General features: G+C 32.2%; 4 protein-coding genes, 2 long non-coding RNA genes and 1 pseudogene across 9 annotated transcripts; 4 read left to right on the top strand and 3 right to left on the bottom strand.

The window, feature by feature from the left end:
• Positions 1–73: 73 nt before the first annotated feature.
• On the bottom strand, positions 74–12311 carry LOC145638996 (uncharacterized). 4 transcript variants are annotated; one of them, XR_014114777.1, is made up of 6 exons: positions 12085–12311; positions 11512–11583; positions 9361–11334; positions 9223–9272; positions 1397–3128; positions 74–420 (listed from the first exon to the last, which is right to left on the bottom strand). XR_014114777.1 is itself a non-coding variant. In XM_081690089.1 (4 exons), exon 3 carries the CDS (start codon positions 11264–11266, stop codon positions 9362–9364), a length of 1905 nt encoding a protein of 634 aa, XP_081546215.1. In that variant the 5' UTR covers positions 11267–11334; positions 11512–11583; positions 12085–12311; the 3' UTR covers positions 9200–9272; position 9361. The 4 variants fall into 4 exon arrangements, 1 of the variants encoding a protein (XP_081546215.1); XR_014114779.1 differs by lacking the exon at positions 9223–9272 and having other exon boundaries at positions 84–420; positions 1397–1751; positions 3027–3128; XR_014114778.1 differs by lacking the exon at positions 9223–9272.
• On the bottom strand, positions 6401–7900 carry LOC145640160 (uncharacterized; annotated as a pseudogene).
• Positions 12312–13731: 1420 nt separating the features above from the next.
• Positions 13732–14293, top strand: LOC145638997 (uncharacterized). Its single transcript, XR_014114781.1, has 3 exons — positions 13732–13795; positions 13889–13966; positions 14069–14293. It is a non-coding gene; the product is annotated as an uncharacterized LOC145638997 (long non-coding RNA).
• A 68-nt stretch (positions 14294–14361) lies between these two features.
• On the top strand, positions 14362–15898 carry LOC145641041 (uncharacterized). Its single transcript, XR_014115111.1, has 4 exons — positions 14362–14445; positions 15266–15358; positions 15655–15717; positions 15878–15898. It is a non-coding gene; the product is annotated as an uncharacterized LOC145641041 (long non-coding RNA).
• A 1755-nt stretch (positions 15899–17653) lies between these two features.
• Positions 17654–19100, top strand: LOC145641040 (uncharacterized). Its single transcript, XM_081692237.1, has 3 exons — positions 17654–18487; positions 18566–18841; positions 18955–19100. The coding sequence occupies exons 1-3, from the start codon at positions 18002–18004 to the stop codon at positions 19012–19014; spliced, it is 822 nt and encodes a 273-aa protein (XP_081548363.1). The 5' UTR covers positions 17654–18001; the 3' UTR covers positions 19015–19100.
• Positions 19101–19473: 373 nt separating this feature from the next.
• On the top strand, positions 19474–22489 carry LOC145640159 (uncharacterized). Its single transcript, XM_081691465.1, has 13 exons — positions 19474–19576; positions 19659–19721; positions 19843–19911; positions 19997–20056; positions 20140–20263; positions 20544–20588; positions 20679–20744; positions 20838–20972; positions 21060–21219; positions 21322–21450; positions 21526–21669; positions 21784–21984; positions 22084–22489. The coding sequence occupies exons 1-13, from the start codon at positions 19474–19476 to the stop codon at positions 22195–22197; spliced, it is 1413 nt and encodes a 470-aa protein (XP_081547591.1). The 3' UTR covers positions 22198–22489.
• A 1851-nt stretch (positions 22490–24340) lies between these two features.
• Positions 24341–26753, bottom strand: LOC145640158 (protein FAR1-RELATED SEQUENCE 5-like). The gene is made up of 4 exons (XM_081691464.1): positions 26654–26753; positions 25022–26129; positions 24473–24787; positions 24341–24383 (listed from the first exon to the last, which is right to left on the bottom strand). Exons 1-4 carry the CDS (start codon positions 26751–26753, stop codon positions 24341–24343), a joined length of 1566 nt encoding a protein of 521 aa, XP_081547590.1.
• Positions 26754–27261: the final 508 nt, after the last annotated feature.

Here is a 27261-nt window from a genome sequence, read left to right as displayed (position 1 = left end):
CTCATACATTTTGCAAAATCGGATTAAATTACCTTAATTTAACCACACCAAAACATCTCATACTCAAGAACAATACAAATTCAAACCTAGGTTCAACATTTAAGAAGTAAAAATGTTCCATGCAAACACAAACACAATTTCCTACTCAAATGTATATTTATATCTAACAAAATACAAAATTTAGTATGCAAACTTGATCATATGGAAATTGATCAGAATTTAGAGCAAAATCTAACAACATTTACAAATTGTATATAAAATCCAACAAATTATGCAAAGATGCATACATTAACTTAAACCTAACAATTTAAACCAAAAAGCCAAAATTCACAACAAAAGTAAGCACTAACCTTTTAAAATCCATAAAGAATCGATTAATCTCCAAGGATCTTGCTTCACTTGAACCTCAATTAAGGTTTACTGAAGAAGAAGAACAGGGGAAAAAGTGAGGGAGATGAACGATAAAAAATTTTGTATTTAATGTTGTTGGTTGGGCTTGGAGGGGGTCTTATTGAGTGGGGGGCATTTTAGTCAAGCAAATTCAGCCTAAAATCGCTGTCAACTAATGGTAATTAACGTTTACTTAACGTTATGATTACTGTAGCAATTTAGGGAAAAGTTTAGGAGTACCGCTGATAATGAAAGTTTAATGAGGTGTATCATTGATAAAAGTCAAAACCTGGAGGGTATCATTGATAATTTCCCAAAATTAAATATTAAAAAAGCCTTACCAGATCTCACTTGATAAGTAATTCATGGTCATAATTTATGAACTTTGAGCTTGTAAAGACAACTAATAAGTTAGGTATGGTGAGGAGGGAATAGCTTACATGCTCACCTCCCATACTTAAGGCTTTTAGGGAGGAGCTTATCCGCCAATTTTTTTTATTTATTTTATAGAATGATATTAGGGTATGCGACCTTAACTTTTGATGGTAGAAAAAGGGAAAGAACTAAATAATAGTGGGCACACATAGGGGAATTATGTCCATCAAATGGGGATGAACATAAAAGGAAAGTGTCGATTAAATTGGGACAAAGATTAAGTGTCACGATTAAAAAGGCACAAATTTAAGAAATCCAAGGTCCTTTTAAAATGTTTGCTTTGTCCATTTTAAGTTAACCTTTAACTTTGCTTATTTAACCCAATTTTCTAGATCTAGTATCCAAATTACTTTTAGTCCTTTCCTAAAAGGACTACCTTAAATTTCAAGAATGTACAAGAACAACAAACTAAGATCATTGAATATTCATCACAAATTCACAACGTTAACCTTCTCATAAGTTCTATATGCTAGTGCTAAGATTTCATTCTATATTATCACTCAAAATAAAGTATATTTGCAAAGGCAGCAGAATAATGTATAAGCGTACAGTTTAAGCAAGTTTGTAATACCTTGATTAGTTTACTCATACACATCTCTGGATGCACCTTTCAAGCAGTTGCTTAGGATTGATAGCCCTCTTCCACAAAGATGTCAACTACTCAATTGAGTGAGATGAATATATATTTACCAGCTTCCGATCAAAGACATCTTATTCTATGATCAACCAATGTCCTCAAATGATAATTGCATTCATCCTCAAACCATTCACCTTCATTTTAAATTAATCTTAATCTATGCAACCAAATCAAAATTAAAAGAGTCTAAGTAAGAACAATCTCACAAAATGTACACCAAATTGCAATTCCATCATTAAATAGACATCCTTTACCGCATCGGCTCCAATGGAATCATCTTGCTTTGTACCTTGAACAAAAGGTTAGACGAAAATATACTCCAAATAACAGTTAAAAGGAAAAGAAACATTACATACATGGGTCTCAAAGAGTAAAAATAACTAACAGAAACTAATGCTGCAAAACTAACCAAAAATTAAAACTAAGGAAAACGATTTGGATTTTCATAAGATGAGAGCAACACATCAACATCAACAATTCTTTTGACCTTTTTGTTCTCCTTTTTTATCTCACTAAAATACTTTGCCTTCACCTCTCTGCCTAGTTAATATCAACAATTAATGGTAATTACCTCTAATAACACCATCACCAAATCGCTTGTCGAAGAAAAAATCTCTTCTCCACCCTCAAGACGTAAGAAATTATATAATTGAGTGATTTATGGAAGTAATATTATTTTCACTGCAATTTCCATTCTGTCTTGTGCAATAACTAATTATTTCAATCAATTCTTCTGGAAAATAGATTTTTTTTTTCTACTTTATTGAGAGTTTGAGTCACAAGTTTTTTGAATTTGTAAATTTTTGGGGGGGATTAATGCTGAACTATTCTTCACTAAAATAATTTCAAAATCCATCTCTATGAAAGTTGAATAAAATTTTAAGTTGTAATTAAATTCTTACAACTGTGAGTTAAACTCATTTGTATAAATACTCTGTAATTTGCAAATTAAATTCATTGTTATGGTTCACTTTTGTATAGCATTAGGAATTTTAGTATCACCAACCATTAAAAAATCCCAAAAGTATCAAATATAAACTCCATTTATATCTAACAGAGAAATAGCATTATGACTGAAATGGGTAACAGAAATGAAAACGAGTGGGCAGCCAGCTAAGCTCAATTAAATTTGGACGATTTTGGCAATGTATAGACTTTGAGTAGAGAGTTTTTTATAAGAAAGTTATGTAGGACAAACGAAGCAAAATCAAATGACATCCTAAAAAGCAAACTACATCAATTTTAACAGGTCCCCCCCTCCCCCTCTTCTCCTCCCAGGAAGCTGTAGCTGCATGCATCAAAGATCTCCACACAAACCAGTAAGATCACAAAGCTTGAAATTAAAACCATTTGAATGGCAAGTGAATAAAAGCGGGATAGACTATAATCTGTATAGCACAGGTGCATTTGAAATGAGCTATGAAAGAAAACATAAGCTTAAGTTTAATAAAAAAAATATTGTAATCTAGCCAGGCAGCCAAGTTAGCACATAGGCATGTCAATGAGGAAATTACTACAGAAAATGCACAAGAAAAAACTTTTAAAAAGTATCCAAATATATTACCTTTATTTGTTCTCTGGTCAGTAGCTGTCATAGGGAATACGCATAGACCTTGTAGTCCCTCTGGGTTCAGGTATAAGGCCTTTCAATTGATAATAATTCAACCTGTCATGAAAGTCAAATAGTAAACCACCAATAAATGAGACAGAATAGAAGAGCCTTTAACCATACCAGAGTAATGGATCAGAAATGCCCAATTTAATGGAGACGAAAGTAGAAGAGATGCATATTTATCGGTTACAATCTACGACAAAGAATACTTTTCAATAACCCAGCAAAAGAGATAGCATCAACATTTCAACCAGAGAAAAAATACAAAAGAACCCAAAACAAAACTGCAGCAAAGCTCAACTGGTTCATCTCTAAAGCAGTAGTAATAAGGCAGAAATTTGGTTATACACTGTATAGCAGATTGATGTCCTATTCTTTGATTTTTCTCTTCTCGTTGGATTTCATGAGACCCTGCTTTTTCTGCCCCTGCTCCATTACCGCTGGCTCTACCCTATTACTCAAGCCAGAGCAACAAACATTATATAGTAGTAGTTAACTACATGGAAGGCGTGGTAAATGGCATGGGGAAATACAAGAAAAATTACAATTTCTAGGAGCTTATGGTAGAAGTTGACAAGACATGGCCAAACATCCATCAAAACTGCAAATATTCATTTCAGAATTCAGACACATGAAAACTTGCCATTCCTCTCACGATAAAATCATCAAATTTATCAGTTTCATAACACCAGAATCAAGGTTTATCATCCAAACTCCAGGTATCCCTTGATGATTAACTGATGCTTCATCCGCAGGGAACACGGATATTCTTAAAATACTACAATGGAAAGCTTATAATGACTAGATGTTGAATAAAATTAGAAGGAATTGATCAACCACATCAAACAGCTAAACATAATTCCTTAATGCATTGTTCAAGAGGATCACACCAATACACCCACGTCAAGTGTTCTTCCAACTTAGTTGTTTAATTTGTCTGACTGAAGATATCATATTATTTACAGCATAGTAAGAGCTTGAAATATGGAAGAAGCATAATGCAGTCCCTCAAAAAATAAATAATTTGACAAAACTAAAAATTTAACAAAAACAATTAAAATAAGAGTGAGACCAGCAAAAGAATACTTCAAGATAATTTGGAAAAGAAAGCTGGAATTTACACAATCAAATGGTCCATATTAAATGAAAATACAACTTTACTAATTATCCCCAAACAAGCCCAGGAAATATATGATGAGCAATAGAACACAGATGATACTTGTCACAGTCATCTTTAAGAGCAAGAGCGGGACAAAGTACTGTTTTTTTGTCTATAAGGAACTTGCAGAAAGATTTTTCAGTTTACTGCAATATTTGCCTTTCATTGTACTGTTTTATTGAACATAAGAACCCTTTTCCTGGTTTACAGCTCAAGATCCAGAAGAAGAAAAGAAGCAATTCTTAGATTGAAAGTAGTTTGAACTGGGCAATAGGGAGTTGAAGCACATGTTCTCATTGTACGAGGAGGACTTGATTGAATCACCATACAGGGTAAAAATAAAGCAGCACAAACAACTAGGTCTGTTGCCCCAATTCCTAAACAATAATCTGATATATTAAAAACAATTAATCATTTCGAATGAAGAATTATTATTGGTGTTGAGAAAACATACAAAAAAAACATGTGCCAATAATAATTTTGAGAGAGCAACGCTTAAAAATAAAAAAACTTAAGGCACACTAAGGTGATAGGGATCCTTTCACACTTTAGTTATGCCTCATTGAAGTGGGATGCAACTTAAATATAATTTATTTAAATAACATTTGTTCGCCTTAATGCACTTTAGTAAGCCACTTTGAAATCGCATTGCCTCAGCCAAAGGCACTTGACCCTATTAGGTCGTACCGCACCTTTTATACACAAGGAGAGAGCATGGCACTCTTTGCTCAGCCATTAGTGTCTTGGCGACACCACCACCCCTCCAAACCTGAGAGGGGGGGGGGGGGGGGGAGGGGAGTGAGCAAAGAGTAGATTAATGCCTACTTACTAAACACAAGATGCTGCAATTTAGCCAATATATGTCTTCCATCCCAATTGTAAGTTTCTAGGTTATTCACTATACATACATGTAAAACTTAAAGTAGCATACCAATACTATTATTCAAAAAATTCCTACTTTAATACTGTGTATAAACTACTTGCATACTAAAAAATGAATTATGTTAGTGAAGCGTGAAAAAAACTATAAGAATCAAGAAACAAAGAAGGCATTAACAATAAAAAGAAAACAAATTGTCAAAAACCACCTTTTTAAACACCTTTTCTGTGAAAAAACACCTTATAAAATTTACTTGTTAAAGTACACCTAAAACCAGTTTTTTTAGCGAAGTAACACCTTAACCCGGTTTTAGAACTTTGACCCTGTTTTCCAGTGTTGACCCTCACGTGAGGGTCATGTGCTCAACCCCTCCTTCCACAAAACCTCCAAAATCATAGCCTATTCAACCCCAGCCGCCGACACTAGAACCATCTCTCAGTCGCCGACACCATCACCCATAAATGTAGCCGCCATCACCGCCCACCCAAATCAAATGGGTCTAAAGCACAAGACAGACACTACATACTATTCCGCTTTTAAAAGGTCAAAAAAGGGTGATAATATCAGTTTGCTAAGCAATTTTGCGATTAAAACTTTAATCTACCTTTCTATGGGAGTGGTCTTTCAAATAATTACTCAATTTCTTACACAAAAGCTAAACACCATTCAAATTTATTTAAATTTCACCTCAATTTATTAGCATAATGAAAAAAACTAGTCAAATAAAGAAAGAAAGAAAAAAAAATAAACAAAAAGTCCCAACAAACACATAGGAAATGCTACTAATAAGGAAAAAAAGGCTTATAGAATAAAACTTCTCCAAAGGTCCGTGTGATTTCTAATCTTTAGCTCTTGGGATTTATAAAATAATTTGTTTTCAACCATTGTTTTGCTTCTTTAAGAAAACTAATTAGCTAAACATAAAATTTTCACTTGCAACCACTACACCAATCTTATGTGAAGTTCTTAGTTTTAAAAGGCGCGAAGCACACCAAGGCGCAAAAGGTCCTTGGCTAGGCTCGGGTGCGTACCTTTCGTAGGTGAGGCACACCTTATTAAGACCCTAAAACCTCTAAAATGATAGGTAAACTAATATTATACTTAAAGCAACATATAACTTCCTTTATAAATGCATAAAGGGAAGCATAATTTGACAAAAATTATCACTAACTCATTAAGGCGAAAAAGTATTAGACAAGTACTTAGAGTAAGACATAATTAGCATAATTAAATAAAAAGAGAAAGAAAGAAAAGCAAACATAGTTTAGTGGATGGTCTCCTAAAGCACTAAAGAGTCTCTAAATCAACATCAAAGTCTTCAACATCTTCATAATCCACATTTTCAACAATGTCCTCCTCCCACTCATCATCATCATCATCACTATCAATCACCATTGGTGCCTTCCCTCTAGAAAATGATGGAGCATCCTTTTTTACCCTTGAAGCCCCTCTAGTAACATCGGTTAGCTCATTGGCCCCCGTGGATTTACTAACCAAACTACATGTCAAGTCATCACCTTCAAACACACGTTCATCTTCTTCCAAATTTTCAGCCATTTTCCCAAATAACCATTCATTACTTTCATCGATATCTTCCAAAAGAATGGGAACAATGGTGTTTCGCCTCTCATATCGACGTTGTAAAGCTCCATTATATTGGACGTAAACCATGTCATTTAATCGAGCTTGTGCCAAACAATTTCTTTTCTTTGTATGGAGTTGTGACAAAAATGAATTATTACTTTATTAGCCAAAAGTTGTTATGAATTATAATCATTATAATATTAAAGGTAAAACTTAAAGTGTACATACATGTTGAAAAACTCCCCAATTTCTTTCACAATCGGTAGCACTACAAGTGAGGCTAGTTCCATGAAATGGCCAAAGAGTCCGATGACATATTTTAATGCATCTAACTCCATCATAATCTTATCTTGAGTTTCTACACCCGGAACCAACCTTCCAATACAATAATACAACCCCGTATCAATTTCTTCACAACAAACATCATTGGGTTGATCATAGAAAATTGCCGGATTAAGGTAATATCCAGCCGCATGCAAAGGTCGATGAAGTTGGCAATTCCACCTTTCATCAATCTTCTTAAAAGCATCCCTAAATTAATTATCTCTATATGCAAAACTCTTTTGGATAGCCTCCTTAGCCCTATCCATGGCTTTATATATGTAGCCGATAGGTGGCTTTTTCTCTCAATCAACAATTCTAAGAACTTTAACAAGAGGCTACGTCAACTTAAGGGCATACATGACATTCCTCCAAAAGGTGTCTTGCAAAATGAGGTTTTGTACTTTCTTTCCCATCGCTTGCTTTGACCACTTTGAACCATTCCATTCTCGTGAAGCGACCATCTTCCTCAAATCATTCTTATGTTTATGATATTGAGCAAGTGTAATGAATGAAGTAGTAATCTTGTGACGGCGGGCCTATGCAAATTCCACTGGAGTTGCTCATCTATGAAACCCATAAATGTTAACTAACTTGGTTAAAGTCTTGGCGGATGATACCAAGAACCTAGGATCAAATCTTGGCGACACCATGCCCTTATAGCTCTCTCTACAATCCTATATTAATACTTCCTTCTAAACATGGGCAACGGGCCGTGCCGTGCCGCCGCGGGCTGTGCCGTGGTGGGGGTCGTGTCGTGCTGTGCCGGCTCCGCGGCGGGCCGTGCCGTGTCGTGCCTGAAATTGGCACACCCCAGCCCACGGTACGGCACGGCCCACGTGCCTTGCGTGCCGTGCCGGGCCGCGGGCCAAATCGTGCCACCCTTTTTAATTTTTTTTTTTTTTTTAATAAATGAAAAAAAAGAATTAAACGATATATATATATATATTTTTTTAGTACAACTTAATATATGTGATTAATTTATGTTTATGTTAATGTTAATATAATTTGTTTACATTTTTTGAACAACTTTATTTTAATTTAGGTTATATAAATTATTTATCTAATTAATAATTATGTTTAAGTTTATATAAACAAATAAAAACAATTTTATTAATTTAGCAAAAAACAACAATGCATATAATAAAAAAAAAATACGAGTGCGATAATCCGAAAACACAAAAAATTGAAGAATAACTTATTTTATTATATGACGGTAGCCAGTACGATAATTTAATAATGCAAAATAAGTAAATTATTTTATTATATGGCGGGCTCGTGCCGTGCCGTGCCCGGCCGTGCCGGCGGGTCGTGCCAACGTGCCGGCCACCGTGCCGGCCGCCGTGCTACGTGTCGTGCTCGTGCCGATTTCCAAAAAAGTGTTCACGGCACGGCCCACGGACCACAGGTGGACCGCCGTGCCGTGCCGGGCCCGTGCCGCCCGCGTACCGGCACGGCCTGTGCCCATGATTACTTCCTTCGTTTTTCAATACTTCGAAACATATATTTTTAAAGTTATTTAAGAAAGTGAGTCTTAAATGATTTAGCTCACTTAAAATGGGATTGAAAGATTGTTAGGAGTATAATTAAATGGGTTATGAGCTTAATATAAGAGCAAGTTTAGCTCCAAGTCTAACATGGGGTGACATCATCATATTGAGTCTTAAGACTTATGTTTAAGACTTCCTCCATTTTTCATCTTAAATCTCAAGCAAGTCTCAAGTTGAGGCTTGAAATTCCAAGACTTAACTTAAGACTTCTTAGGGCTAAAGTGATAAATTTGGACAAGTCTTAGTGAGTCTTAACAAGAAAGTAATGACACCATTTTCAATAGAGACCACAAAAAATGATGTCACTATTAATTACTGTACTCATCGAGACGAATAAAACTAGATGTCATTTGATTATGTTTGTTCTTATATATATAGAGAGAAATTTAGAAGATTTCCTCTAATTTTTAATACTCTAAATATTCTGAATAGGACTAACATTATGAATGGAGGGAGTAATAACTTTTTCCCGACGGAGGAATTATGCCTTTTCTCTATTGTCTCGCCTTTACCCTTAGAAGCCTAGTTTGACAAGCCAGATATGCATATTGTAAAAGTGAACACTATATTTGTGTATTCAACAAATAATAAGAAGATAAAAGAAGCATGTTATCAATTTATAAGAAATTTTGGCAGAAAGAAAGTGGACAATACCACAGTCATCAATACAAACCCCCACCCTTCGTTGGATTATGTATGTACTCCTGACCAGACAATGGGATGACGTATCATCAATGAATTCAATACCAATAACAGCTAGGATAATATAAAAAGGAAGTCATAGATTCTCACTTTACTGGATCCGCACATTTTTAAACCTGTACATCAGCGACTCTATAGCTTTCTGAATCTTCTTTCCGCACGAGTTTCCAATGGATTGTGACACTTGCTGCAGATTTTGGATACCACGGCCCAAGCTGGCGATGGAAGGCGCTGCAGGGAAAGATTCAGCAGCACATTCAATTCCATCACCATAAACAAGCAATCCCGCACAGCTCATTACACTAAAGCCAAAGGTAGCCCATGGCCTGCTACCAATCGGTTGAACCCGTCGTTTCCTCATTATCTCATAGAACGTAGTTCTCATAGCTGAGAAGCTAGTCTTTTCAGCAGAAGCTATAACACTATGAGTAATGACTCGAATTTTCTCCGCAGAAGCAGCTGCCTTAAGTGCAGAAGATGCTTTAGCCCCAGAAGTTGCGAAGCCCGGACCCACAATTTTTGATGGGCCAAGAATCTTGGTTAGTGCAAATAAAGTTGCTTTATGTGTTTGTGTAAGGAAAAGTTTTAAAGATGCTGGAACATTAACCATAACAACTTTTACAATAGATGACACAGGGAGAGCTTTAGAAAGGGAAGATGCCCCCAGAACCGCAGTAGCACCAGAAGCAACTGCCACTACAGGTTTACCAGACAACAGACGTTTCCTTTTATCATTGATGCTTTCTGCATCTATGTCTTGGCATACAATAAGTTCTTCAACCATATCCTTAACTTCTTCAGGAATTGGAGTGTTCCAAAACTTACGAAGACCAGTTAAGCTACTAGCATCCACTACTGCTACTACTGTCTTAGACTTCTTTGCCTGACTGCGTAGGGTTTGCGCAAGAAGACAATGGGTTTTATCCTCAATCGACAACTCATTAAAATCAATCTTGCTTGGCATACATTTACCTAGTTTATGGAGTGAGAGTCTACCAGCGTTATTCAGAGCAATCCTCAGCCCCTCAACTGCAATTCTGAAGGTATAAACTTCAGACAATAGATCAGCATCAATGCCCTCTCCTTTACCCACATCAAGAAACATTTTCTGTGCATATGCCAGAGCACGGCCCATAGATGGAATGTCAGCAAAAATGTTATGAAGATCCAAGAGTAAGGGATAAACTGTTTGGGCAAATGGTGGGGGGGAATAATTGCACCTGGGCTCCATTATACATGACCCTTCATCCTCAGGAGAGCCAGAAACACTCAAGTTCGTCAATGATTGGGATAAGAATGGACAAACCATTGTGATCATCTGCGATTGGACATCACTGTTATAGATAATTCTTCGGGAAATACCAACTAATGAACCCCAATCTTGAGGAACCAAGCCAGCTGGCTGCAATGCCAAAGTTTGAAGCATGTTACTGGATTTACTAGTCTCAGAAGAAGGATCAATGTCAGCACTAGCTGTCTTTATCAAAGGAGACTCAATGACCGAGAATGAACAACCAGTTTCCTCTGCCAATCTTTTTGCAACAAAGAAGTGCCCATAGAAGCCAACACCGAATATCTCTTTCAGAACCAAGTTTCCAGCAAGATTTTCATAATTGTCTTTGTTTGTTTTGTCCATAAAACACCTCATCAAAACTCTAAAAACTGAAGTTGGAACGAGATCATCCATACCGTCAACCAATTCATGATCATGAATTTCAGACAATGTATTATGACCAACTAAGGCCACAACTGCATCAGGTCGTACTTCCCTTATTAAATACTCAGTATCCCTAGCTGATCTTTCAGACAAATTTTGTGCAGCAAGAATATATACAATGGCCTCATTTTCTGGCTCACTAATAGCATAAACAAATTGCTGGGTGTGTTGAGGAAGTGAAAGTCTCCTAACCAAACGATCAGATAATGTCACTTCATCAACTCTAAGGTCCGAAAAAGGCCACAGATTTAGCAGATAATTTAGCACTGCTGAACCCATATAATTACTATCATCAAATCAAAGAATTCCCCCTAAATTCACATTAGCTGCTCAAAACAACAGTAGAGCTGCACAAAAATTCACCAAAATTTAGTGCCGCCACCTCATTACCCAATATTGACAGAAATTACTATTATAGTTAAAAACACCAAATAAAACTCCAGGTTTAAACTTTTAAGATTTAACTATCCCCAATAAGTAGTGAACAAATGCCAACACAGGATTGCAATGTATTAAGATGATACCTTTAATTCAGTACTGCCTCTCTTGATACCTCCCACCTCGCTAGTTAAGCACGGACGCGATACTGATCTAGCCTGCAGCATTTCCAAATAAAACATACTAAATTTAAAACATCATCTGTGTAAAGCTACAAATCATCAATTAATGTCCAGCCAACTGCAATCCGAAACATACGAATGGGACGATGGGTACATGTTAATGATACGCTGTTAGACTAATTTATTTAGGTAGCAAATTCCATTCCTGCGCCCATGTTCATACCATATTAGGCAATTCATTGATATTCAGCCTTTTAAGTTCAATTTGGCAAATTATTGAAATTACAGTAATCATAATTAAAACCAAACATCTTTTGGTAAGCAATCAAACAATTTTATTTTCCAAAAAAAAAATTTATTATATCACACAAGAATTGATACCAAGTGTTGCACCAAATTAAGGTTAAAAATTAAGCCCAAACTATACATACAATCAAAATTATCAGCATATAAACATCAAAATTCAAAGCATACAAAATTGGGATGAAATCAGCACTAGCAATATAGCAGTCGATTAAAGAAATATGAAAAGGTTACCTAGAAAAAGCTGCTCAATTAGTACATAACAATAATCGCAAATTCTACACTGATTCTTTTTGAAGAAATCAAACTGTCAATTTGGCAGTGAAGTTTTCGAATTTGTTGCCTAGGGTTTATGCAAATCCAGAAATACAAGAATTCTCGAAAAGAAAATCGAGAAGGGAATAGGGGAGAAAAGGGTGGAGGCGTAGAGCACCTGGACAGAGACAGCGTTTGAATTTGCAGTAATCTGTTTCCTCTAAATTCGCTCAACAAAATAAAAAGGAAAAATTGGCCGCAACAACACCAACTATGACAAAGGTGCGTGTAGCAGCACAACCTTTCAAGGGTGCACTCAACATCACAAACTATGCACTTGGGTGCACATAACAACATAAATGACATTGGCAAAATGTAGATTTCTTCTAAAAGTGAAATCTTAAATATTTTTAATGCCTTTTTGTTTAAAAATATTTTTGATTAATTTCATTCTACTTAATTTTCCATTTTCCATCACATGTAATTAAATAACCATTAAATTGAATTATTTCAAAAAGTTTTCGCCATTATTTTCTATCGTTTGTTTCTTCAATTACTTTTTTTACATCTCATGTGATGATTGACTTAGTTTCCTCTTCCATTATAATTAATTTTTTCCCTTTAAATTAATTCTCTCTTAACCTCCACAATTTAAGTGTTGTACATCAAAAACAAAAAAATCAATTTGACATATCCTAAAATCCAACTCTAAAATTATTTTTTGAATTAAGTATTTGAAATCACTTTGTGGGTTTTGATATTAGTATTTAGAAAGTTACCTATGTATCCTGAAATCTTGTAGAATAAAGGTATTTAAATGATTTTATTTTTTATTTTTTATTTTATTTATCAATTTAGTATTTAACTAGGTGGAAAGGGATAGGAAACTAAGTCAATCATGTGAGATCGATATTAGAAATAGTAATTGGAGAAGCGAACAAAGGAAAATAATAGCACAATTTTTTTTTTAAGGAATCCGCTTAATATAATGGTGGAGGTCAAGAAATGCTTAAATGAAAAAAAAAAAAAAAAAAGGTAAGGCTAATTTAGTTACGCATGATGGAAAATCATATATGTTTAAATAATGTTTAAACAATTATATAAAATAATAAAGATTCCACTTTTTTCCATGCAACCTTAGTTCATTAGTGTCATTTATGCTAATATGTGCACTCAATTACATAGTTTGTGCTGTAAACCGCACCCTTAAAAGGTTGTGCTGCTACACGCACCTTTGTCATAGTTGGTGTTGTTGCGGCCAATTTTTCCAAATAAAAAATATGCTATATTATATAGGCCTATTCTGAGTAATTGGTATATACTAGACCCTAGTGTAGGTAGCCCAACCTACACTCCCTCTAAACGCAGCGTTTAGAGTTACTACCCACACACCCCCTCCACTAACCCACAATAACTACCCACTCCCCACAATAACCGCAGTACTGCATAACTAACTTCCCCTACCCCACATATATATATACATAAAAAAAATTAAAAAAAAAAATCAATTTCAAATCATTCTCTCTCTCTAAACACCATCTTCTTCATTTCTCTAGAGTTTCTCTCTCATCAAACCCAACGAATCGGAACAAATTTCAATTTAAATCACTGAAAAATTGCTTCAAAATACTCCAAAATTGCTTCAAATGTCTGATATTCGAGAAGAAATTAAACAATCACAACAAAAAGAGTAAGTAATTTCGTTAGTTTTGTTCATTTTTCGTGATTGTAGTGCAATTTTATGTGTGAAACCTTAATTTTGTTCATTTTGTTGCCATTGTAGTGCGATTTTGCAAAAAACCACTACAGAGAAGAACATGCAAGAAGAAACTGCAAAATCGGAGCAAAATGTATCTAAAGAGTAAGTAATTTTGTTCATTTTCTTTCGATTACAATTATAGTGCGATTTTGTTCATTTTCTTTCGATGAAACCTAATTTTTGTTCAATTTTTTGCAATTGTAGTATGATTTTGGAGAAGAATACTTCAGAGACGAGTAATTTGTTGAAAATTTCTGAAGAAATGTATGAACCCTAACTTTTGTAAAACCTAATTTGTTCATATTCTTGCGATGAAAATTATAGAGCGAATTTATTTGTAAAACATAATTTTTGTTAAATTTTTTTGCGATTGTAGTAATTGTTCTAAGATTTTACTGAAAATAACTAAAACATTAACAATTTATTAAATAAAACAGAGACGATGATGATGATGTACCTCTTCAGTCAAGAGTAGACAAATTGAAAAAAAACCGTCAAAATGATCCAATTGTAGATCCTGAACTTTTAAAAGATATTGACAAGTCAATTGGTACGGATTTAACAATGTCTCCACTACCAAGGTAATTAGTCATTTACATAATATATTATGTTCATGTCTAATATGCTAGTTGTATTTGATAAAAAATTGGTTTTATCTTTGTTTAATATGTTATTTGTATATGATCATATTTGATACTCATAATGTTCATTTATAGATATAGTTATGATCATATATTTATATTTGTTCATATGAGTATTTATTGAGATTTAAGAACAAAAGTACATTTCATTGAAACATAATTGTATATGATCATATTTGATACTCATAATGTTCATTTATAGATATAATTATGATCATATATTTATATTTGTTCATTTGAGTATTCATTGAGATTTAAATAACAAATGTACATTTCATTAAATCATCATGCACATATATAAATATGATAATAATCATTTCAGTGATATGCATTCAAACTAATGTCATGTAATTAATTTATAATGTAGTGATGTGCCATTTAGAGTGATACACTTGCTTCAATTTAGAGATGGGAAATCTGAACCATTAACTCTAAAGAAGGTTATTGAACAAAATGAATATGATAATAGTTATGAAAGATACACTTTAAACAAGTAAGTTTATATGTATAAAATAATTGTTTTTACATTCAATTATTGTACATTGTATATATATGCCAAACTTATTAGGTAATTCTTAAAATTTTAGTGAAAAAAAAAGGTTCGAGTGAAATTTGTTATGTCAAAATCAAGACCACCAGAGACAAATCAAACAATAAGGTATAAAAGCTTTATATCAAAATAACTAATTATCTTCTTCATTGTATAAATTAGTTCATACTTTAATATCATATTATATAAAATAATTCTGTTTTTTTTAAGTGAACAAAGTGAGAACATTCCTGCTACTAATGCAACAACTAAGAGTGTGTCTGCTACACATAACACAACTGACAAAGAGAGTAGGGATGAAAGGTATACTAATGATCAATTTTATATAAACAAATGTTCATTTTTATAACAGTATATTTTGTGTACAATTTATGTGCATTTTTTATTAAAAGTATTTCTTAAAATTGATTTCAGCAAGCAAAAACAAGTTCAGCCAGAAGAGCAGAGCAATCCAGACAGGAATACTCCTGAGAAAAAGGACAAAAATGAAATTGATCAAAGGTATAAATATATAATGTTCATTTCATTTTTGATAACTATCTATTTTGTGTACCATTTATTTCATTTTTATTTAAAGTATTTCTTAATATTGATTTTAGCAAGCAAGAAGAAGTTCAACCAAAAGTGCAAAGCAATCCAGTAAAGAATAGTCTTGGCCAAAAGTAAGAAAACTTAAATGTTCAATTTAGATAGACTATATGTTCATTTGAAAATCAGTACAAAAAAAATTGCTCATGGCCAATAGTAATATAAGTTATATGTTCATTTTTTTATTTACTAATCAAAATTGTAAATTCAAACATATTTTTAATGAAATATCAGAAAACCCAAAGATGATGCAAGAATAACAACATTAAATGACAAGATGCAAGAAATACATTTAGACATAGAGAGAAACCCAAAGTATGTTTAAATTTAAATAATTGAATTAATTTAATCAATTAATGAATATATTTCAAATTTATATAACAGTATCATACATTTACAGGAAGTACAAAGAATCGACAATCAAAATTATGAGAAATCTCAAAAGAATGGAAAAGGCAAGCAAGGAAATCAGGAGAGGTAAATGATCATATTTATTGAATATTTTTGTTTAATAGTCATAAATATCAATTTTAACAATACTATTACTTTTGAAGGTGAAGCAAAAAAGAAAGAAAAAGGGCCAGTAGAAGAGAAAACTGTGGAAAAAGGTAAAAATTTTAAAATGTACATTTTTATTACAAAAAATGTTCATATTGGAAAAGCATAATATTAAATATTCAATAAGATTAAAAAAAATTAAATTTTAACTAAATAAATTTTAATAGAAGGACAAGAAGGAAAAAAAGGGACTGAAAAAGAGAAAAGCCCTAAAGACAAAGCTGTGGAAGATGTCTTTCCAAAGACAACAAATGTAGAAGGTAAAAATTTATAAATGTACATTCTTATTACATAAAATGTTCATATTGGATCTACATAATATTGAATGTTCAATAAGATTAAAAAAAATATAAATATTAACTAATTCATAGAAGGACAAGAGGGAAAAAAAGAGCCTGAAAAGGAGAAAATCCCTAAAGAGAAAACAGTGGAAGATGAGTCTACAAAGACAACATATCCGAAAGGTAAATAGTGGAAAATGTACATATTCATTATCTGAAATGTTCATTTATATTGTATATAGTAAACATTTGTCATCCAATTTACATAAATGTTTATTTAATCTTTTATATTTGATCATTTCATATGCAGCACAAATTGCACCTGATTTTGTTCAAATTGAGGATGAAACTCATCTTCTAGATCAAGATGATGATAAAGTTTCCACAAAACTTAGTGAGGAGACAGCTCCATCATCACAAAAAAGTGATCAGTCAACCAAAATGAAAACAAGATACAAAATGGTTGCAAGGAAAAACAAAAACAAAAGCCCTGTTGTTGTGCCAAGTGGTAGAATTACAAGGAGCCAAGGTAATCATAATACTTTTCTGATTCACAATAAATATTACACTTTCAAATATACTAACATAAATTTTTTTTAAAACAATAGATGTTCTGTTAGATGAATCTGAAAAGGGAAGCCAGAAGAAGGATGTTGAACCTGCTAAAGAAACCGCAAAAATAGGACAGAAAAGAAGAATGTCTACAAGGACTTCTCCTATTCAAAAGGAAGCTGATGCACCACCTCCAGCACCTACTCCAATAAAAAAAATGGCAGGTGCTCCTACTAAATATCCTCCAGACCATGGCAAAAAGGGTAAATGTTCAATCTTAATGTATAGAATGATCATTTATGATGGTATATCATTAATGTTCAATTTCAATATATAGGTGGGAAAAAGAAAACTCCAGCACCTACTCCAATCAGAAAAATGGCAGGTGCTCCTGCTGAATATCATCCAGACCAAGGCAAAAAGGGTAAATGTTCAATCTTAATGTATAGAATGATCATTTATGATGGTATATCATTAATGTTCAATTTCAATATAAAGGTGGGAAAAAGAAAACTCCAGAAGAAGTGAAGAAAACTTCTAAGGTTGCTGGCAAAAGAAAAGCAGGTATATAATGATATATTATAAATGTTCAATTTCTATATACAGAATGATCATTTGAGAAAACAATTTTGTTCATTTTATCATTTGCTTACTGTACATTTTTAATACTTAAACAAAATTATATATTTAATTTTCAGATGTCAGTCCTGCCAAGAGAAATGCTGGAAAGAGAAAAAAAATACAAGAAGTACCATCAGATGAACCATCTCAAGATCCTACTGATGAAAGTTCTACTGACAGTGATGATGATAGTGAAGAGTCAGTTTATAGAGCAGAAGCAGAGCCTGTCAGTGAGGATGATTATGAGGTGGAGGAAGAGGAGGAAGAGGAAGAAGTAAAGCCAAGGAAGAAACAGGCAAAGAAAGGGAATTCAGTGAAGGCAAAGGCTGAAAAGGAGGAGCAAAAGATGGTACTGTATGATGAAGGAAAGATTAAAGGTAGGGGAAAAAAGAAAATGAAAACTGAAATGGTTCAAGCAATGGAAACTGATGAAGTTGAGGAAATTCAGGAAGATGAATTTGAGGAAGAGAAATCTTCAAAGAGAGGAGGACATGTGAAGTTCATTGCATGGATAAAAAAGATGACACCTACCCAAAAACAACAAGTTGTTGATATAGGGTTAGGATCACTTCTTGACATTAGTTTACCTCAACTTGATCAAAAGTTCTGTAATTGGTTATTGGGAAGTTTTGAAGAAAATAGCCAGTGTTTTGAACTACCAAAGAATGAAAAAATAGAAATTGAGGTAGAGGATGTTAGGGTAGTTTATGGCTTGCCTACAGGAGAAATTCCAATTGTTGAGCCAAAGTCTGATAAAATTAGTGAGGAGTATGCAGAATTTCTGAAGAAATGGAGAAAATCATGGTCAGGAAAAACTCCATCAGTGAGTCAGGTATGATCAGTTTTAAATGTTCATTTTAAATACATTAAATGATCAAAAGTATAAATGTTTTTTTCATTTTGTTTGCAGATTGTGAATGGATACATAAATGATAAATTCACCAACAACAGACCACCAAGTGAACATTTCATTACTAACTTTTTAGCAGTGGCTGTGAACTGCTTGATGAAATGTGTATCAAACAATCAATGCCATTTCAAATTTCTTTATTCTATGATGGACAAAGAAAACATAAAAAATTTGAACTGGTGTCAGTTTGTATATGACTCACTTATCAAATGTCATGTTGATTGGAGAAAGCAGCAAGGCAAGGGGTTCTACAAAGGCCCTCTTCAATTTCTGATGGTATATTCTTAGATACAAAATGTTCATTTAAATTTAAATAAATGCACTTTTTTTTTATTGTTTATGTTCTGTTCCATGTTTTCTTTTTTCTTGTAGTTGTTATATTTTGATAGAGTTCAGAGGTTAGACAAAAGGCCTCCAAGAACAATTCCTATCATATCTGCATGGAATAGAGACATGGTTCTTGAGAGGTTGAAGATTGAATTAGAATTGGGATTTGGAAGAGGGAAAATTCTACCAAGGATTGCTGCAGAAGTTGAAGAAAGTCCTGAGGTTATAAAATGATCACTTTTGTTAACATAAATGTTCATTTGTATAATCTGAAATGTTCAACTGCATAATTTTTAATATTCATTCATATAGGTTTTTATGGAAGATTTTGTTTCCCTGGTAAAAACAACTTGCTCAAACCTGTCAAAGCTTTCTTCAAAATTGGTGAAGGCAAAGGATATCTTCCCTGGAAATGACTTGGTGAAAAAAGTTGATGAAGTTTTAGGAAAGGTGGCAGCTAGGGAACCATCAATTCTAAGCCAAGATGAAGAATTCTTTAGCAGTGAGGATTTCCTAAATGCACTTGCACAAGCTGAGAAGAATCTGATGCAAGGGTCTGAAAACAAACAACTGAGAAGCAAATGACTGGGAAGAAATTAACCAAAAAGGGAAAGGAAAAAGAACAAGAATATGACATCAGAAAAGCTTTCAGCTTGGGGTTAACTCCACCTTCTCCAGCCATTGGTAACTTCTAACTAAAAGAGACTATATATCCTAATTTTTATATGAAAAATTCTAAATTTGTGGTCTAAATTGTCCTAAACAGAAACAGGGCCCACCTCTTCAACACTTGGTGATATAATTGAACAACCAATAATTTCAACAAATGGTAATATGTTCATATATTTAATAATAATGTACATAAACTTAAGTAGAAATGTTCATTTCTAATTATTATGTGTAAATACTATTAACTTAGTGTATCTCCAAAATGATGATTTATAATACAGTTGGAGAAAAGGATGTGGGTAAAACTTCAGCAGCTTCAGAACAAAGAATTGAAGAATTTTCTAGAACTGGTATAATGTTCAATTAAAAAGTGTAAAATGTTCATTTACAAACAAGAAATATTCATTATTAATTGTATTTTTTTGTAAGATGCAGCAACTGGTTCAAAATTTGATGCTGACACTAGGTCAGATAATGAAGGATTGCCTAGAACAGGTATAATGTTCAATTATAAATACTCAAATGTTCATTTACAAAGAAATAATATTATATCTAATTAAATTTTTTCTTAGATGCAGGATCTGGTTCAGTGGTTGATGCTGACCCTAGGTCACATGGTGGTGAAAAAAGTGATGATCCAAAAAACACAGTTGGAGGTGGAAAACAAAACAAGGAAGATGTTTTTGATGAAAAAGTGGAGGGGTAAAATCTTGAAGACATGTCTTACTATTAGGGTTATGTAATTAGTAAGGATAAAATATCTAGATGGAACAATTTAACTTATGTTACTATCGTGTTGTAACTTGAAACTGGAGTTTCTCAAACTATTGTATGTGTGTACATTATTTTGTTGAATATGTAATATGAATGTGTGGTTTATGTTAAATCAATATCTTTCATTTTATGAATTGAAAATGATTCAGGGTGTTACATAAGAAGCTTATATTTTATTAATATGTACTGACATTGTTTGAATTTTCAGTGAAAACAAGAAGATTGTTGCTTCATCCTCAAAAGTCACAAAAAGGTACATTATTTATATTAAGTAAATGTTCAAAAATAATAATGAACATTTTCATATACCTAAATGTACATTTGTGTTATGTAATATGACCAGGAATGATGATAAGAAAAAGTCAATTGCAGAAAAGAAGAAAAAAACTGAAAAGGAAAAGGTTGAAAGGTATAACTTCAAATTTATTTATATACACTCAAATGTTCATTTATGTTCCTCATAATTTTCTTAATTTAACAATATTTTATATTGAACAACAAGACCAAAACGCGAAAAGCAAACAATTCCTCCTGCTTTTCGATCTCCTTACTTGGTCAAGTACAAGGATCTGTTTAAAGATGAGAAAGCCATGAACCAAATTGCAGTAGACTTTGCTCTTGGTGGAAAAGATGAAAGGTAATTACTTACACTAATTAAACTTAAGGTTTAATATCTTTTATAAAAATATGTTCACATTCATATTATTAAATGTTCATAATGCAGTGCACTCTTATACTATGATGGCTTGAATCTCATCAATAGAAATGAAATGAAAACTCTTGGAGATGATGTTGAAGTGACAAATTGTGTCATAGATGGATGGGCAAGGTTTCTTAATCATAAAAAGCCGAGAAACAAGATTTATTTCTCAACAGTGCTTCATGTTAGTCTTTCTTCTTTTTTTATATTATTGATTCTATTTTCCTATGATAAATAATTGCTAAAAATTCATTTAACTTCTATATGTTTGTTTCTATTTCAACAGCACATTATGTGCACAAATAGAGTTTGTCGAGAAGGATCATCAATGAAGACAAGAATTAATGCCTTCATAGAAAGAATTGACAATGAACTGAAGTTGAATAAAATTGACAGCATTGTTGGATATAAACAGGTATTAATTCTTGTTTAATACAAATGTTCAATTACATTCAATATATTGTCCAATAACATTATATAATTTGTTCAGGTCTTCTTCCCAGTATCAACTTCTCAACATTTTTTTCTGTTGTGCGTCAATCATATAGAAGACAAAATTCATATAATTGACAATAGAAAACTACCAAAACATGTATCAGTCCAAGCAAAATATGAAGAACAACCAAAAATGATGGTGAGATAATATGTTCATTTATATTTGGCTACATGATCAATTATATTTTATTAATTGTTCATGTCTTCATCACAATACAAACTTCTAAACAATTTTTACTCTTTTTTCTATCAGTTAAAAGGATTGGCAGAGTACATGAAACACCTTGGATATGAAGATGCAAAAAGAATTGAAGACTACACAGTTGTTTTGGAAAAGATGAAATGGCGTAGCAACAATGACTATACAAACTGTGGAGTTTACATTATGAAGCATATGGAAACCTTCACTGCTGATCCTAATGAGAGCTGGATTTGTGATTTAAAACCAAACAATGTAAGAGTTATAAATGATCAATTATTTAAGATATAATGTTCATTTATGAAATAGTAAAGATTGTTTAATTAAAATTTGACAATTCATTTTGTTCAACAGGTGGAACAAATTAGAAAACTAAGGCTCCAATACACAGCAGAACTGATGTTATTTGAAGAAAACACTGAATCAAGAGCAAATAGAAGGAAAGCTAGAAAATTTGTAACTTTGTAGTTTCAAATGTTCATTTACAACTATGTATAAGTTCATTTCTTATATATGACTATTTTTTTTTTTATGAAATAGACTTATGGATTTTATTTTAATATTATTGTAATTGATATTTCATTTTAATCTTTGAATGAAAGTTCTTTATATTTTATTTTAATATTATTGTAATTGATATTTCATTTTAATCTTTGAATGAAAGTTTTTTATAAGTTTTATAAATTGGATGTTGGTTCTTACTTTTGTTCATATACAAATGACTAAATAATCATTGATAAATGTAGAATTTTAAAACATATAAAATTTTGATGACTAAATAATCATTGATAAATGTATAATTTTAAAAACATATAAAATTCTAATATAAAGTTTAAATATACTAAATATAGTACTATATAAAATATAATATTTATGTCTTTTACATAATAGATCGAAAATTCAAAATTACAAAATAGTAATTAAATCAACATTACAAAAAAGTCTAATGTTTATAAAGTTCTGGAATACTAATTATTTATCTTTATTAGCCAAACGTTTAGCTACACTTGTATCAAAAAAGGCTAACAACCTATCATACTTAGAAGAAATCTTTTTAGAACCTAATTGAACATTTCTTGATTGAAGAATTGGAACACGAGCACCTTGATCATTTCTTTGAACTGTGGGAGGAGTAATTTGAACATTCTGAACACGAAATCCTTGATCATTTATTTGAACTGTAGGAGAAATAACTTGAACATTTGTTGATTGAACATTCCTGGAGTTGGATATGATCATTTCTGGATTGGTGTTTGAACAATTCTGAGTTTGATTTTGAACATTCCTGGGAACAGTAGGTTGAATAACAACAGGAGATTTTGTTGACGCACTAGTATGAATTGGAACTCTTGGATTAATTTGAGAGTAAGTTTTAACACCAGAAGCACCTTTATTTGCACCAACATTAGAACGAGCTTGAACAGCAGAAACACCTTCAAGATTTAAATCCTTCGCCTTTAAAAAAAATTAAATTGATCATTAATAAACCAGTATATGATCAGTTACAAACACTTATACAAACAAATATGGAAAAAAAAAACCTTAGCAATAGATGAAATATCAACATCAATAGATATGCTGGATGAAAGAGAGCTTTCACCAGTAGCCTACAAAAAAACCAAAAAAAAATATAAAAAATAAAAAATTAAATAAAAAAAATTATAATATAGATCATAAATGCCAAAAAATAAAATAAATTTATAATCAATAACAAACAAACATACCTGATAAAAATCATTGGAAATACTATGATTTGATTCCTTAGAACTAGAAGGAATTTCTTCTACAACAGCTGATTTTTAGCCGACCTATATTTTTAAATTATAAAAATCAATATTAATAAAATATAAATAAAATGTTTTTTTTGGCACATTTGAATTTACCTGAGCCCGTTTATTGCTCAAAACAATCAATTCAATGGGATCACTAATAGAATTAGCATAAGTAACAGCACAACCGTTCTCATCAAGTTCCTATTAAAAAAAAAAAAAAAACATAAATGATCATTTACGAAAACTTAAATGATCAATTTGAAAATATGAAATGATCATATACCTGTACAACTGCTTGCCCTATACCCCTTTTGTAAGGAGTGTACAGAGACTTTTTCCTCTTGAAATTACCCTTTGCCTTGTTACACTACTTCTCCAAGGTACTCTTAGGCCTTACATTCCTCTCACCTTTAGGCCTAGCTTTTGGAGGATTCTTGATCTCAAGATCAACAATTTCAACCTCTTTAACAGGTTCACTAAAGTCAATTACACCTGATACACTCTCAACCTTTTCTTTTAACAGATTGAAATAACACTCAACCTCTGCCCTTGCATTCAAAGAATTCTGACAACTTGTTATCAACTTAACAAACTTTCTGATTGTTTGTGACCTCCAAACACTAGTAGCCAAAACATTTGTCCTCAAAGTAGGTTCTTCAATACCATGACTACACATGGCAGCCTTTGTCCATCGTTTCATTATATACTCTTGTGGAATATTACGCACACAATGCAAATGATATACTCGAAGAGAATGAGAGCAAAGTAAACCAGTCTCACTAAAGTACATGCATGTGCAACAAATTGCATGTGTTTCCTTATTAAAAACAACTTCATGCTTAATTATATCCTTCCCAGGCCTCCAAAGAAGATATGAATATTCTGGAAAACGCAAACCATTATCAACATGATCATAAGCTGTCCCCCTAATGAACTCCTCTTCAAAAAGCACATAAGCTTGAATAGTGTACAATGATCTTGCATGAACTAATATACCAATATTGGCAAAAGCTAGGTGCCTATTACCCCTCAGAGTATTGTAATCTCTTGCACCTTCCTTACTTCTCCACTCAGAAATGACATCAAGAAAAACATGATAAAAATCACATAAACCTTGAGTCTTATTAAGACGTTGTGAAACTGACTTATTAGTAGTTTCACTACGTTGAGAAGACAATATACCACCAGACCAATACTTCTTTGAATAAGCAGGACACCACATTTCCTTTATTTTATACAAATCACATAACCAATCATCATTTTCACATTTGTATTTATCACACATCCTGTATAACAGAAATGATCATATATTAATGATAAATATAAATTAAAATATGTACATTTGTATAAAGAATAATGATCATAAACAATATGGACACTAATAATATTATGATAACATACATAACAAAGTAAATTGTATGATCATATGTAAAACACTAAATGTTCATATATATATCACATAATAATCAAATATATCACATAATAAAAATAAAAAATAAATACAAAAAACAATAATTTACCTTTTCCAGAAATATTCAAATTCAGCAAGAGTTTCACAATACTTCAAAAGATATCCAAACAAATCTGTAAAGCCTTCCAAAGCTCTCAATGCTCCAATGTGTTTCTTAGAATTTTGTTCAAGATGCCATACACATAAACGATGATGAACAGTTGAAGGAAAAATGTTTCTTATACCCGCTGCAATCGCTTGTGCTTGATCAGTCATAATTGTAATGGGACTTTTCCTCCCCATTGAGTGCAAAAATGTATCAAACAACCAATCAAAAGACTCGGTGCGCTCATTAAGAATAAAACCCATACCAAACATGACATTGTTACCATGATGGTTCATCCCAACAAATGGAGCACATATCATTCCATATTTATTAGTTCTATAAGTTGTATCAAAAACCAACAAATCTCCAAAGTAATGATAATCTCTCATCATCCTACCATCACGCCAAAAAAAACTAACTAAAGCACCACTATCATCTTGTTCAAAATCATAATAAAAATCTGTCTTATCCACATGTCTCTTGGCAAAATATTTAATCAATTGGTTACTATCACATCCTTCAATTTGGGCAGCTTTTTCAGATGACAATGCATTATAAGCATCAGAAGCAGTAAAACAAAGATTAGGAGATCCCCCAACCTCCTTCTTTAGAACCCTCAAAGAATCAGTAACTTTGACTCCACTCAATTTCATTGTTGAAATGAAAAGAAGCTGCTCTTTATTCACATCTCTTTGAGACCTTATCAAATGCCTTTTTTCAGGAGGAATCATAGAATGATTATGAACCATTTCATGTCTTGTACATGTATAGACCCCTAAATGATCAATATGAAACTGCACAAAAGCTAAACAACCAGTTCGATGATCCAACTTCTTATAAATCCTTTTATTCTTACACTTATTATCTTTGAATCCCTCATTACAACAAACAAATCTTTTCATCAAAAAAGAATCATCTCTTCTTCTCTTACTCTTCCCAATTCGAATTCCAAAACCTTTCCTAAAAGCATATTCATTATACGCTTCGAAAGCTTCATCTTCAGATTTAAATTCTTTATCCTTTAATTCAGACTGTTCTGCTTCTAAATACATAATATCATCATTTTTTTCCACTGCACAATATACAATTATAAATGATCATAAAGAGTTTCATGAATGAACAATAACAAATAAGTAAAATGTTCAATATCAAAACAGCAAATGATTAATTGCAAAAAGAATTTCAGCACATAATATTTTGAACAATATTTTCATTATTTACCACTACACATAATATCGATATAAAAATGTAAAAATAAATGATCAAAAATGACTTTAAGACTGAACATAAACACATTAGTAAGCATGAATAAGAAAACATAAACGATTAATTGAAAATATAATCTACAAAATATACAACAAAAACACACAATTCTAAAACACAGAGAAAACAACAAATGAAACAACAAATGAAGCAACAAAATGTTCATACAAAGTATAACAATAAAAAAACGTTCATCATAATGTGATCAAAGTAGTAAATTCAAAAATCGAAAGTGAATAATAATACATCAATTAAGTTCAAATTAACAGAGCATTATAACAGAACAAATTAGAGATAATTAAAAATTGCAAAATTATGATCACAATTACTCACATTGTTGCACAAACGAATCAACCAAACGAACTCCAGAAGGAAACACACGCTCGCAATCACGATCAAAATCAACGCAATCTCCAGATGCAGAATTCGCCATTGATGATCGGTAACAATTAACGAGTTCGTTCAAAAAATAAAATGAAAAAGATGAATTAACGAGAGAAAAATGTAGATAAAAAATGGAGGTTGATCAATTGAAGAGAGAGAAAAAATAGGGTTTAAAATCATATATATACATAGCTTGAATAATAAGAAACAAAGAAAAAAGGAAAAAAAGAGGAAGAAAAGAAAAAAAAAAAGGAAAAAAAAAAAGGAAAGAATCGCAAAAGGAAAGAAGCTGCACATGAGAACTCAATACCAGCTACAAAACAACGTAGCATAGGGGGGCGGGGGGGTGTAGGGAACACAACCTACACTAGGGTGTAGGGTAAAATTTTCATATTCTGAGAGGAGTAAGTATAGGCCCATACCTGGTATGGTCCATACCAAATTCTTTTTTTGTTTCAATTTATACTGTTATTATTGATAAATATATTGTTATTATTGATAAATATAATGTTATTTTATAGTTTATACTGTTATAATTCTAGCGAGATTTTTGATGG

The sequence above is a fragment of the Chenopodium album genome, chromosome 7, assembly GCF_948465745.1.
Source record: "Chenopodium album chromosome 7, dcCheAlbu1.1, whole genome shotgun sequence".
NCBI lineage: Eukaryota > Viridiplantae > Streptophyta > Magnoliopsida > Caryophyllales > Amaranthaceae > Chenopodium > Chenopodium album.
The sequence above is the reverse complement of the archived record's forward strand: the minus strand, read 5'-3'. Positions and strand labels throughout refer to the sequence as shown.